This window comes from Toxotes jaculatrix, chromosome 8 (assembly GCF_017976425.1).
Source record: "Toxotes jaculatrix isolate fToxJac2 chromosome 8, fToxJac2.pri, whole genome shotgun sequence".
Lineage (NCBI taxonomy): Eukaryota > Metazoa > Chordata > Actinopteri > Toxotidae > Toxotes > Toxotes jaculatrix.
This window is the reverse complement of record NC_054401.1, coordinates 16,062,386-16,076,476: the sequence shown is the minus strand read 5'-3', so window position 1 is coordinate 16,076,476 and position 14,091 is coordinate 16,062,386. Positions and strand designations below refer to the sequence as shown.

General features: G+C 40.0%; 1 protein-coding gene across 2 annotated transcripts; it reads left to right on the top strand.

Moving 5' to 3' along the window:
* Nucleotides 1–2,251: 2,251 nt before the first annotated feature.
* On the top strand, nucleotides 2,252–13,920 carry LOC121185334 (zinc finger protein ZFAT-like). Of its 2 annotated transcripts, none has more exons than XM_041043367.1 (24): nucleotides 2,252–2,382; nucleotides 3,424–3,582; nucleotides 3,950–4,117; nucleotides 4,582–4,710; nucleotides 4,965–5,078; nucleotides 5,389–5,511; nucleotides 5,633–5,706; nucleotides 6,072–6,160; nucleotides 6,435–6,521; nucleotides 6,635–6,783; nucleotides 6,888–6,979; nucleotides 7,318–7,466; nucleotides 7,541–8,474; nucleotides 9,070–9,196; nucleotides 9,351–9,583; nucleotides 10,002–10,083; nucleotides 10,640–10,759; nucleotides 11,626–11,799; nucleotides 12,012–12,100; nucleotides 12,218–12,356; nucleotides 12,564–12,670; nucleotides 12,816–12,903; nucleotides 13,007–13,104; nucleotides 13,188–13,920. In XM_041043367.1, exons 1-24 carry the CDS (start codon nucleotides 2,364–2,366, stop codon nucleotides 13,380–13,382), a joined length of 3,738 nt encoding a protein of 1,245 aa, XP_040899301.1. In that variant the 5' UTR covers nucleotides 2,252–2,363; the 3' UTR covers nucleotides 13,383–13,920. The 2 variants fall into 2 exon arrangements, with proteins under 2 accessions (XP_040899301.1, XP_040899300.1); XM_041043366.1 differs by having other exon boundaries at nucleotides 13,182–13,918.
* The last annotated feature ends 171 nt before the right edge of the window (nucleotides 13,921–14,091 follow it).

Genomic DNA, 14,091 nt, shown 5'->3' with positions numbered 1-14,091 from the left:
ATTTTCATCCCAGCATTTTCTGCCATTTGTCTATAATCAGTATATAAGTCAGCTTCCACAATGCCTCAGAAGATTAACCATTTTGGTAAACATAAAGCCTTTATTTGGGTTTATCACAGACACCGTTTGAATATTAGCTACATCATACACTGTGCTCAAGTAATGTGTTTACATATCTGTGTGTGCATTATGTTGTGCTCTGTTTACTGGCAACCACAGATGGAAACAAGGCTAAATGTAGTACAAATGTGCTATATAGATAAGAAATGTTAATAAAACTACTGTAACCCTACATGACATCAAGTCAAAAATAATGTAAATTAGATGTAAATAATATGAAATGAGGGATCTCTAATTATCACTTCCTTCTATAAGGCAGGGTGTTCCACTACTCCCATTGAATGACCACAAAAATGTGCAACGATAACTGAATCATTGCTGGTATCACAAGTTTTTTTTAAATCATGTGGTCAGGGAGGAATTTTTATCATATCAGGAGTTAAAGACACTGACTAATCAAGCTCTTAGTTTCAATCCCTGGCCAATTTTGGCCTGATACGTATGTGGATAAATTGAGATACTGGCCTAATCCTATAACAAATGTTGCTGTGCATCATCACATCTTTTAGATTTGGTTACAGTATCAGACACATTTTCTTGTGTGTCAGATACTTTCTTTTTTTCAAGTTTACTTATTCATTTCTATTGATCCTGAATGATACATATACATGACACAAACATGATTTTTTTTTATGGTAGAGCATGCACTTTTTATTTATTAGTAGGTTGCTTATGATAGTCTCCTTATCTACTCTGTTATGAGAAACATCTTCATTGACAATTTGTGAGAAAGAAATGAGAGGAGAGGGGGTAAGAGAATCCTTTATTAGTCCCTCAGTGGGGAAATTGCATAAAGAAGCAGGAGAGATTTACAGAGGAAAGAGGGTCTTCCATCTTTACCTGAAAGCTCAGCTTTTTTAAAAAAACAAATTGGCAACATTCTTGTTCATATGATGTGTGTGCGTGTGTTTGTTTGAATGTGTGTGTGTGTGTGTGTGTGTGTGTGTGTGTGTGTGTGTGTGTGTGTGTGTGTGTGTGTGTGTGTGTGTGTGTGTGTGTGTGTGTTTGGTAGCCTTTAGCTATTGTTGGTCATTGGGACTGGCCTGAGCACTTTTTTTTTTATTTTAAAACAAATGCTGTAAATGTCTGCATGTCTGTAAATTCTTGCATTGTTTAATAAAGGTTTTGTCTTTGTCCCTATATGATAATAAGTTCCATTTTACTGGAAATGATAAAATATAAAATCACAAACATACGGAGTGCAAAACCAAGGAATTGGTTAAACTGTGTTTCTGAAAATAAATATACCATTAAAAGAAAATGCAGCCAGAGAAAACAGCGATTTTATTATCTCTTTAAGGCTATAATAAAACCAACATAGTCACTACTTATGTATTTATAAATGTATGTAAAGCCATCTATCAGCCTGATGATAAACCATTTACTATGGAATTACACACCCAAAAGAGAGCAGTGGATGGGCCTTAGCATTTGATTAACATTCTAGCACAAGCACACAAGCATACTCCATACTTGAAGGTTGTTGCACATTTGTTGGAACAAGAACATTTTGAAGATACTGAAGGTTAATAAAGGTAAATGCCAATGGGAATGACTCTTTCTGTAACCAACAACATAAAAGTGTGCCTTGGCTGTTTTATACCTTTATTTTTATTGAAATTCTTTGGCAGCACTTTTCCAAATCAGTCTTTGACCAAATAGTTGTTTTTGTTTTTACCTATAATATTATAATGTATTCTTTACATACATTTCTGTCTGTAAATAATGGAGAAGACACTTTTTTTCTCTATATGTAAAGATTTTCTAATCAAAATTAAAGTTTATTTAGTAACCTGTATTTGTTGCACCAAGTAACCACCATAAATGTTACATCAGAATAGGAATCACTGTGTGAGACTGAGTCCCACAGCTTGTTCTAAAAGTTTACAACAACAGTGCTGAGGCCTTTTGACATAATCTACAACAAGTTAAACAGCGGTAAAATAAATCCTGGGCTAAACTTTTTTTTTTTTTTTAAGAAAAACTCACCTCCTGGGAGTGCTGTAGTTCATTTCTTAGTCGCAAAAGCAGTCCTCCCGCCACAGAGGGCGCTGTCTGCTACTGTATTACAGGGTCCTGTCCGCTTCCGTTGTTTTGACTTGTGTCGCAGATTCGACAGAAATTTCTACGTCCCTAATGTCAAGTTAGGCTCTAAATCCAAATTCAAAACATATATTTAGCCATATTATGGCTCACATCAGTCGATAAATTGGTGTTATTTTGCCGTTAGAGGCGCTGGAGAAATGGATGGACAAAAAGCGGGTAAGAATTTGGGATGGCTTCAACTCGAATATGTTTGTCGGGTCTTCATTTTAGTGTGGGCCAAATCAAGATAAATAATCGCGTGCACGTCTGAAACGTGTCTTAATTTTCAGTCTCTCCTATTTTCTGTTCACACTGCAGACATTATTTACAGACTTTTGCGATGAAGGCACAAGTAGTCTACAGAGTTTGGTCTGACGTCGTGTACAGCGGTTTGTTGGCTGTACTAAAGTGCAAGTTGACGGTAGTCCTCCGCCTCAGCGTCAGACTTCGTTAGATTATAAGTAGTGAAAGTCAGCATCAGACTGTGTGGAAAGAGAGAGATTATCGGCCTCAATTAAATATAAAATGCATCAGCAAACCCTTAAAAATGACTGAGCTTTTCATGGCTTCGTTTTTCCACTGTTAACTATTTTCTGGCTTTTTGTAGAGTAAGCAATTGAACGATCAATCAAGAAATTAATCACAGCGCTATTAAATATCTAATTCTTCCAGTACTGGGTGTTATCTGCCTTCACAGTTAAATGTCTTTCCATGCTGGTACAATGTGGAAATCAAATTAAAAAAAGAAGAAAGGGTCAGAATTATCTGCATTTTCCACATACAGATCCATAGAAATAAAACTTGGAGTTTTCTTTCAGGTAAAAGGAAAATCACATACAATCCCTGACAGGATAAATATAATAGTTTCCATTGTTTTCCCTTGTTTGTGGGGTAATTTAATATTTCTAAGTTTTGCTGTTTTAATACTTAAGACTGTTCTGTGGTGACAGAGCAGCTCTTGCATCAGTTTGGCGGCTTAGAGTTTGCCATGTCAAAGAGAGACCCTTGTCCCTGCAGGATGTGGCAGGTGGATAGAGGATAGAACTTGTGAATATAAATATGTGACTGTGTACAGTGGGCCCAAAAATCAAAGTCGGCTCCACTGTTTTGAGGCAGACAAATTGTTTTTATCTTTTATCTTTCTTCTTTTAAAATGACTGTTTGTTTCCTCTCTCACCCTCTGAATGTGACACCTTCCTTCTCCTTGTCTCTTTTTAGCTGGTTCTATGTTTATGTGTCGGCTGTGCAACCTCTTCTCTCCCAGTCACTCTCTGCTGCTGGCCCATTGCTCCCAGTTGCATCCCCAGCAGGAGCCTCCTGATGACATCATCATCGCACTGCAGCCCCTTGTAGCAGAGCCTGTGGAGACACTGGCAGGTCAGATTCGTGTGTCGTTGCCAGGACTACATGTACGAGAACATGAAAAAAGGCATTCTGTGTTATAATCATTTTTACTACATTCACTGAGTGGAGGATGAATTTATGAAAGTACAGAATATAATATACTGTTCATTGTAAAAAAAAAAAAATATGTGGAACACCATAGCTCATCTTGTTTTTTTTATTGTCTTTGAGGGATCACAGTGGAGTTCTGTAACACAAGGCAGAAGCTGCTTTGGCTGCACAGAAGATAATTGTCTGTTGGATAATCTCATTGTTGATTTTGGTCTTGTATGGGGACTTATTAATAAAAATTAAGAAAGATGAAAACCCCCAGTGTTCTGCTGTCTTGTTGGCCCCACAGAGAGCCCAGTGAAGCGAAAGCGAGGACGACCAAAGGGCTCCACGAAGAAGAAGCGCACGGATTTGACAGAGTGCACGGCTGATTCCACCCATTCTCCAGAGGACAATTTTCAAAGACAAGAAGAAGAAAATAAGAAGGAAAAGGACCGACAATGTAACTCAGTGGAAGGTAGTACTGTTGCCATTTACATGTATCCCATAATTCTGTCTTTCTCATCTGGAACACAGGACAAGTAATTGCAAGATCGCTGGTTAGTTTTTATTATTTAATTATGTAAAGTTTAGAGTCAGTAAACACAATAAACTATACTATTACAGCAGCAAGGCAAATTTCCCTCTAGGACAATAGGGACAAGAAAGTCTTGCCTTACACTACTGACCATTATTCCACTTGTAAATATCACCTTGCCGGTTGAGTGAGAATGGGCACACAGTCCTGACATAAATTAGATATCACATAAAGTGCACCTGGCTTTTGCCTTGCTTGCCTGGTTAGTAACCTACCTTTGCAGTCCCTAAGTTGTTTTGGAGACATTTAAGCCTAAGAGTGTTTTTTTTTTTTTTGGTTCACTACTAAACAAACTGTGTTTCCTGGACTCTGCATTCACACTCTTTTTTGTGATCTTTTTTTAGGTGAAAACCACCATGGGATTTCAGGACTTGAATGCAGATTCTGCCATCGCTCGTTCAGCAACAGACGACAGATCCTCAAACACATCTGTCTGAGAGACGAGGAAGAGGAGGAGGAGGAGGAGGAGAATGGTGAGGAGAGAAATGACAAAGGCAGAAATGTGAAATAAGTACCAGGAACAGAGAAGTGAATGTGCATACAAAGAACACTAAGTTGGGATGACGTGAGGGAGCATGTTAGGAATTATTCTTACTATAATTATAGATTATTAAATACCTCTGTGTTAACTACAGATGTTGGAGAAAAGTACAGAATAATAGTGTTTACTTACATTTATTGTACTTGGCAATTTAGGTCATTCTGGTTAAAAGACAATTATTTTCAGGGAACATCTGTGTTGGAGCTGGAGTTGAGGGTTCTGGGAGCTTGGACCCTGGGAAAACTGATCCAAACCACACACTCCAAAACCCGGTGAGACCAGGACCTATGAGAGAAAAAGGTACGTTTAAGATCAGGACATAGTTCCTTCAAACACTTACTTACTTTTATACTTTTTGTTTTGAAGTCTGAAAGCAAAGGTGGTGATGAGTATTTACTGTATCTCATATGAAAACAGTAAAAAAAAACAAAAAAAAACTGACTTCCCAACACTGAGTGGCAGTGGCTGAAGGATGTCTACAGGCATTTCACCTTCATAAATACTAATTATTACAGTCCCTAATCAGAGAACTTCTGGATTTGTTTAAGTAAAAGTAGAGTCTAGGTTTAGTTTTATTATCCTCTGACACTGTCTTTATCTGTTCTTGCAGACGTGGGAAGCTTTAGACCCCCAAGAACCAACCGAAACCGCGTCTCCAAAGAAGGCATACCAGCAACAGGAAACAAAAAGTCAGTCATCAGCGTTGTTCTGACAGAAGATGACACTCTACCAGGTCAGTCTCAAAGAGCTTTTCTGTGCTAGTTTTTACAATTTGGCCAACAAACAACTCCTCTCCTTTAGGCAGCTATGCCTCATATAATAAACTAAATGATGTGTTATCTTTAATTCATCAGGTGTTTCTAAAATGGTTCCTGTAGAGGACAGTTTAGCAGAGACAGAGTCTACAGCCATCAAGATTCACCCTCAGGTAAACCCAGGAATTAGGAAAATGCAGAAACATTAAAGGGTCAATTCAACCAAATTACAAAAAGTTCTGTTATTGTAACTGAGCAGATAGTTTTAGGGTTTTTTTGACATCTTAAGAAACATCTTAATAAATGGTCTTTATGAAAACTGTTATTAGACTCCTGTGTGTTGACTCAAAAGCAAAATAAAAGCATTTTTTCTAAAATACACATTGCTGTAGCATTTCAGCTGAACTTCATATGTTGAGATTAAATACAGTTTTCTTCTAGGCAGTTTTTATTATTTCCTAATGTTGAGTTAATCTTATTTATCTGTGAATCCCAATATTATAAAGGTTTATTTACTCAGTTTTTCCTGGTCCTTCAGCAAACTGCAGTCTTCCAGAATCAGTCACAAGACCTCGCAAGTGAAGCCACCACCTGCGAAGGAAACCCTAAAACAGACCAGGAGCCAAGGTAACATAATGGAAAGTGTCCATTTCTCCTATAATTCTTTGAATGTAATACATAATTGATGGGACAAATAATGAATTGTCAGCAAGCTTGATACAGAAAATCTGACCATAAAGCATCATCTCACTATCCAGAATACAAACTAGTGAAACTGTGACACAAACTTGAGAGCTGACTGATCAGTTGCATGCATAAGTAATATTGAAGAGCCCTGCCTTAATTTCTGCTTGTAGTACTTTGACCATCGATGTTCTGTCCCTTTGTTTTATACTCCTAGTTTTAACCCAACCTCCACAGCACCAACAACAACAGAAGCAGCCAGCAGAGGCTTTCAGGAATATTCAATCAAGCAAGATGCTACCAAGTACTGCCTGAATATTTCTTATTGAGTGTATTAATAATTATCTTATCATATATTATTATAGCTTTGTTTGAAGACCTAGCTTAAGGTAAATACTGTTACTGTCTGTCTCCTAGTTCCCTGCAGAGCCAGCTGAAGATCTTTGCTTGCGAGTTCTGTAACAAGATTTTTAAGTTCAGACACTCACTAATCGCCCACCTCAGGACACACACCCAGGAGAAACCGTTCCAGTGTCCACATTGTGACTACGCATCGGCTATCAAAGGTAAATCCAGGCTCACTGGTACACAAGCAAAAAAAAATAGAATAATTATTTATAAATGTGTAAACACTGATCACTTACCTACTTATTTGATTTGCCCTTCAAAGCCAACCTGAATGTTCACCTGAGGAAGCACACAGGAGAGAAGTTCAGCTGTCAGCACTGTCCTTTCAACTGTCTCAGCCCAGGACACCTCAAGGTGTTGTTATTATTACTTTGGTACTGTTACTAATATTATTAATATTGGTAGTAATACACATTCTTAGGTTGCTGTTTTTAATGTATGTTGACACTTATCTTCATAGTGCAATGCAGCAGACTTTTTACTGTCATTGTCACATGTCAGTGGATGTATTGTCCTGCGTGTGATTTTTTTGTTCTGGTTCTTTGGTTACGTTGAGACAGAGTTTTGAGTTGTTTTGATCCTGGCTTCCACATTTAGATAGATTGGATTTCTGATTCTGGTTTCTGATTTTGAGCATGAAGCTGTGCAGTTTTTCTGGTTGCAGCTCCAACCCTGTGTTTCTGGTAATGCAGGTCCACATAGAGCGAGTCCATATGAAGGTGAAGCAGCACTGCAGCTTCTGCGAGAAGAAGTACTCGGATGTGAAGAACCTGCTGAAACACATGGAGAAACGGCATAACCTGAAAGACAGTGCAGTCAACCAGAGCTACCAACAACTGAGGTGAAAATTAAATTAATCCATATCTGTTCAACCAAATGACCCACTTGCCTTTCTAAAATATTCATCCCTTCCAGTTTAAAGACTCGTCAGGGACTCAGACAGCTCCTGTACCACTGTCCCACCTGTAACCGACGCTTTAAGAACCAGCTCGAGCGGGAGCGCCACATGTTGGTCCACGGGCCTCAGCGCCCCTTCGCCTGCCTTCTCTGTGACCATGCTGCAACCAAGATGGTCGCCCTCGCTGCTCATGTCAGGAAACATCTCTTCCTATACGTGTGTTGCGTGTGTGATGGGAAGTTTGTCAGCTCTCAGAGACTGAAGAGTCACCTGAAAGAGTCTCACCCTGAGCTGGACCAGGAGCAGGCCTTCACCGACTGTATCAGTAACAGCTACCATCTCATACAGCCTGGAGGAGGCATGTGGGGGGACGAGGAGAGGGAGGACAGGGAGGGAGGGATGAAGGAAGAGCACAGGCTAGAGCAGGAGGGTGAAGATGAGAGGATGAGACAGGAGGGTAGAAGAAATGATGTCAGAGGGGAGGAGTGGCCTGATGGGGAAGTGGAGCAGTTGGAAGTAGCAGCCAGGGAAGAGAGGGAGCAAGAGAAGGAAGGAGCTAAAGCTCAAGGTGAAGGTGCAGAGGAAGTGCAGGTGACAGAAGGAAAGACAGGAAAAGAAGGAGGAGTCAAAAATGGAGGTTCACAGCAAGGTTCCCAAGAAGTGATTTCTCCTGAAGCAACGGCTGGGGAGCTGTCACAGGCCAACACAGCAGACTCACGCACCCCTACAGCTGAAAATATAGGCAGTCATGAACAGAACATGCAGACTTTTTTAATACCGGAAAGGACATACAGCCCTCTGCTGGAGGACAGGCCTCAAGAAAACGCATGCGCAGCAAACAAAACACAGATAACTTCATCAGGAAATGCAAACTTACCTGATCTGGGCGTACACACACCTTCGTCATCAGCACCTTCAGGGGAGGAGGGACAAACTCCACATTCAGAGAAGGTAAATGAATCACAGATGCTGTCGGCTGTTTCTTTGTATCCTACAGTTTGTGCCAGGTAGGGATGCAGCTAACAGTTATTCACACAATTGATTGATCTGTTAGCCTGTTTAATATCAGAAAACGGTTTAAATTAATGTTTGTCACAGTTTCCCAGAGCTCAAGGCAGTGTCATGGAGGGACTTGTTTTGTTTGACCAACAGTCCAAAATCCAAAGGTGTTTAATTTAATACAGTGATTATACCAGAGCAGCAACTTTTCACATTTGAGAGGCTAAAACAAGAGAATGTTTGAGATGTTTTACTTGAAACAGTTAATGAAACTAAATCCTCTATCAATCAGCTGATCAATATGAAACACTAGCAGACAGATATATCTGAATTATTGATAAACCATACACCAGTATATCTAAACACAGTGGAAACTGAAGACTTAATGCTACCGATGCGTTCTTGATCCAATTAAATTTGTAATGCTGCACATGAAATGCTGTGATTGGATTGGTTGTGTCTGAATTAGTCCACTTTCAGTCATTTTCTCATATTCTCCTGAGGCAGGCTTTTTTTCCTGACTTGTTTCTTTGTGTTCTTCTGGTAGGAGTCCGAGGTTTTCCATCAGAGTGCTTTCCACCAGGTGTTTTCTTCTCTTCAGAAGACACAACTTAATATGGAGACTTTCCAGCGGCTCAGGAAAATTTATGGAGACCTGGAATGCCAATACTGTGGTGAGATGATGAACCCCCCTTGAGTAGTGTGGTTTTGTTTTGTATTTATATTTATTTTCACTTTATACTGCATATTATTTAGCATTTCCCCCATCTGGCTTCAGTGTTAAGCAGTGTCTACTACTTCTAATCATGTTTTTTTTTCCTTGCACAGGTAAACTGTTCTGGTACAAAGTTCACTATAACGTTCATGTGCGCACACACACCAAGGAGCACTCGCATTACTGTACAAAGTGCAGCTACTCGTCAATCACCAAAAGCTCTTTAAAGCGGCACCAGATCCAGAAGCACAGTGGCTTGCTGCTGCCTTGTTCTAATCCTGGCTGTAAATACACCACACCCGACAAATACAAACTACAAGCCCATCTGAGGACACACCAGGAGCAGGTAACCCAGCCTGGGCAGATTCTCAATATTCAGAAAACCTTTAGGGATTTCTGATAGTGCACTTGCCAGTTAACATTAGAGAGACTTACTTGTTGAAAACATGCTCTTCGTCTTAATAACATTAAAATTTATTGTGATAAATTTTGTGATCTACTTGACCTCCTACTATAGTTAGAGTACATCATCCCACCTCGACTACCTCAGAGGATCATTAGCCCTTTAACTGTGACCATGACCTTGGAGAATAGTCCTGCTGTGATTTGGTGTCAATTTATGTTTGCTCATTTTTAATCAACATTTTCATTTATTTGCAAGTAGATGTGATGTATGTGAGCATTAATCTGGGCAAATTTGTTTTCCCCCATCAGTTCTTTGAGGGATGTAAAAATGAACTCTTTGCCTTGCTGTTGTTTTACAGGGGAAGAGTGTGGCGTGTCCTGTCTGCCAGCACAGTTATCCAGAGCACAGACTAAAACACCACATCAAAACATCCCACCCTGGTAAAGAACACACCAAGGACATAGATGAAGAGCTACGCAATAACCTGTTAATGTCTCATCTTATCCTGAAACAATTTCAAGCCTGTCGGTTAAATCAGTTTGAGTATTCACATTTGTTCGCTCTTCGCTGTCGGCCAAATCCAGACTTTAGGGTGGAACCTTCGCACAGAGCCAGAAACTGACAGCTTGGCTATTTTTACTTGCCCTGTTGTTGGAAGATTACTGCTAATTTTGCAGTGTGCCATTTTCTAGTTACATTATCAGGCAACTCATTGTAATGAGAGAGTATACTGTTTTGGCGTTGTTGCGTGTTCATTCTACATCCTGGAGCACCCTCACTCTGTTTATGGAACAATAGTTTCATATGGTTTTAACTGTGGAAAGATTCTCTTGGCTTTGAACCACAGACATCACACCAGACTGACATAAATAGATTTTCACATAGCCCAGTTAAGTTGTCATTGATCAGATGGTTTTGATGGTCACAAGCAATTTTACAAGGTTTCATCTCTTGTGTGTGTGTGTGTGTGTTTATATGCATGTATGTGTTGGACAGATACATTGCCTGTGCAGGGGAAAGGACTGATGGTGCAGCGTGCAGAGAAGTGCCCTTACTGTGACTCCTACTTCCTAAAGAACAGCAGTGACTTTCAGCAGCACATCTGGGCCCACCAAGGTGTGATATCCCTCTACTTTTAACAGACAAAAACACTCTCACAGTCTGGAGCAACACATCTGGGCCCATGATTGCTGATGCCCTGTGTTTCCCTGTTTGATTACTGTGTGAGCTGAGCTCCCATCTATCTCTGTTCCTCCTGGCTTCCCTCCAGGACAATGGACTAGACTGAAAACACACTGCAGACGCTGCAGGAGGAAATTAGCCTGTTGGTCAATTTGTGAAATGATGAGAACACAAACAAACAAAATTGTCCACTTGTGTGCTGCTGGCATTATCTCAAAGATGAAAAAATGAGAAATGTGGCAATGGAAATTGGCAGAGGTTAGAAAAAGTAATGAGACATTACTCAGAGAAAAGTAATGAGACTGCTAAAACCAGTCACAGATGCAAACAGCAACTGATGAACATGTGGTTGCTTAGCTGAAATGGTTTAATACATCAACCATTGCTACATCAGCTGTAATGTAAAGAGTTTTGTCTTGAGGAAGTGAAATGTTAGTCTGATTTTTCTTCCCGTCAGTCCCTGCTTTAAAACTTGCTTACCTTGATGAGCTGTTTTCCTTGAAGCCACATCTGTCATGAGGCTGTGGTACCTGGCAGACGTAAATCCAGAGCAGGTGTTGATGAAGGTCTCAGGGAAAGCAGCCAATTTACCAAAAAAAAAAAAACAAGCAACCCTGCTTTTTTAGGTTTTCTTTCTTCTTTCTGCAGCTCTCCTTCTCACTTTTCTATCCCTTAACTCTAGGAAAAAGTATGTTTTGTTTTTAGCATTTTACTGCTGTCCTATATCCTATATCTTCTTGTCTTCCTGGGGTGCTTCCAAACTTTTAAATGCATCTTTTTACACATGTCCATGTGTTTAGGTCTGAAGCCGTATGTCTGCAACGTGTGTGACTACGCAGGCCGCAGTAGGAGTAACCTGAAGACTCATATGAACCGACACAACACAGAGAGACGTCACCTCTGTGATCTGTGCGGTAAAAAATTCAAATCTAAAGTCACGCTGAAAAGCCACAGACTGAGCCACACCGATGAAGGTACACCCACACTCTCTGTCACAGACTATGATGTTTTTTGTAGTGCCATTGTCATTACTGCAAATTTAGCGATTATTTATTAGTCAAATACTTATAATCTATTTGATATGACTGATTATATACAGTGTTTCTCAAGTATTCTGCTAGAGAATCAAAAATTTGAGGAGGTGCAAAGTCATGATAAAATAAGGGCAATAATTCTGTTTGTTCAGGGAAACGGTTTCAGTGTTCAGAGTGTGACTTTACCTCGGTCTCTAAACCTTCATTGCTCAGACATATGGAGCAACACGCTGAATTTAAGGTCAGAATACACACACGCAAATCTGTAATTTCATTTTTTTAATTTATGATTTTTCAGTCTTGCCCTACTGCTATTTCATTTGCATCTACTTGTGTGTGGATTTGTCCATCCCTGTAGCCATTTCGTTGTGCCCATTGCCACTACTCCTGTAACATTGCGGGTCCCCTGAAGCGACACTACAACTTGAAACACCCAGACCAGAAATATGAGAATGCTGGACCTGGACTGCCTAACCCCGATGCTCTGAAACAGCAAGGTCTGATTTTTGCTTTGCCCACTGCCATTTTCAGAACCTTATGTTCTTTAACATACCGTTTTACTAACATAGAACTTTTGTACTGTGTAAAGAAGTATGGTTCACATTATGGTGAAGACTGTTAGGAGTGGGAATCTATTTGATATGAGCAGAAAAGTCTTTACAGAACAAAAAGTGTGTTCAACTTTTGTGTGTACCTGTGTTCAGGTGGAATGAAGTGTCCTGAGTGTGAATTTGTTTATGGCACCAAGTGGGAGCTGAACCGCCACCTGAAGAGCAAACACAGCCTGAAAGAGGTGGAAGGCACCTGGGAGGTAAATAGTATACACATGCACAGACTAGATACAGAGAACAAAGACATTGGGTTGTTTTTTTTTTTTTTCTTCCTCACTGAAAATGATATCATACAGTATAAGTTTTCAGAATTGTACAATATCTGCCATATGTATAAATATCCAGGTGGGTGAGGCAGTAGAGGCCCAGTACCTATCTGTGGAGGATGAAGAGCAGCTGACAGAAGCACCTGTAGCGGCCCTGCATGACAACGGTAGCAACAGTGGCAAACATGTAGTAGATAAGTGATTCAGCCGAAGCTTACAAACACCAGACACAGATAATGTCCTATGTGACACATTGTCTTTTGTGTTTAGTTAATATCCAGCAGATCACTGAGTTCAGTTCAGAGACTCATGACGCCGTCGCCTCCATGGTCGCCATGGCTCCAGGCACCGTTACCGTCGTACAACAGGTGAGCGTCATCACGCTGCTCACTCAGAAAAACACAAGAGATTACAACAAAATGTTGATGTCCAGTTGTGGCTGAAGTTGCAGGTGGCTGACGAGCAGGAGGTTGGTAACTGCAGCAACCAGCTGATGGTGGTGAACGCAGAGGGGGCTCTAACTGGTGACCAGGTGATGGTGGTGGAGGACGCGCACGGCCTGGAGGCCCTGACAGTCCTTACTCAGGGAGAAAATGCTCACCACTATATTGTTTATGTTCAGGAACACACTGTAGAAATCAACTAGTAATACAGTTTTAACACAAGACTGTTGATCCATCAGTGCTGAGTGGATCAGTGAGCATCAGTTGATCATTTGCTGAAGTGAAGTAAGTATAACATGTACAAATAAGCAATAACATCAGGATATAGTGAATGTCATCATCAAGAATTTTCTTCATCAGTTATTTTTTAGTCACTTGGACATTATGAAAACAGGAAGTGCAATACTTTATTTTGTGTTTATGTGACATATTTTGTACTTACAAAGTATATTTAAATATAGTCTAATCTGCACAATTTGATGCACTGGAGTGGATTCCTTTACTAGAAAACAGCTTGTTTTGAGTTCCGTTGTTGCTCAAAATGTTTGATCCTTTTTTAATGAAGATTATTATAACACACTTTTAACAGGTGACAACACAGTGTAATACAAGATAAAACAGCACAGGCTCTTTAGTAGTCTACAGCAGCAGAAAGTGCTGAACATTTTGAATAAAATGAAAAAGGGAAGCAACACCTTGCATTGTGATCTCAACATATTTGTTTCTAGTGTTTTGTAGCTGGGATATAGGCATCACATTGTGCTGTATGACACACTCAAAAAGATCAAGACTTAAGTACTTGGTATGATGTGTATGAACAGTGTTTACATTAGCTGTACACACTGTAAAAGAGGTCATTTGCCAGTGAAGAAAAGCCTTCTCAGCGCAGCCTGAAGAAAAACAGTGTGCTTA

Bases quoted from the DNA above. Each gene is read 5' to 3' on its own strand.
- LOC121185334 (XM_041043366.1), top strand. The intron at 7,467-7,540 runs GTGAAAATTAAA...CATCCCTTCCAG, and splicing joins CAGAGCTACCAACAACTGAG to TTTAAAGACTCGTCAGGGAC. The intron at 9,584-10,001 runs GTAACCCAGCCT...GTTGTTTTACAG, and splicing joins TGAGGACACACCAGGAGCAG to GGGAAGAGTGTGGCGTGTCC.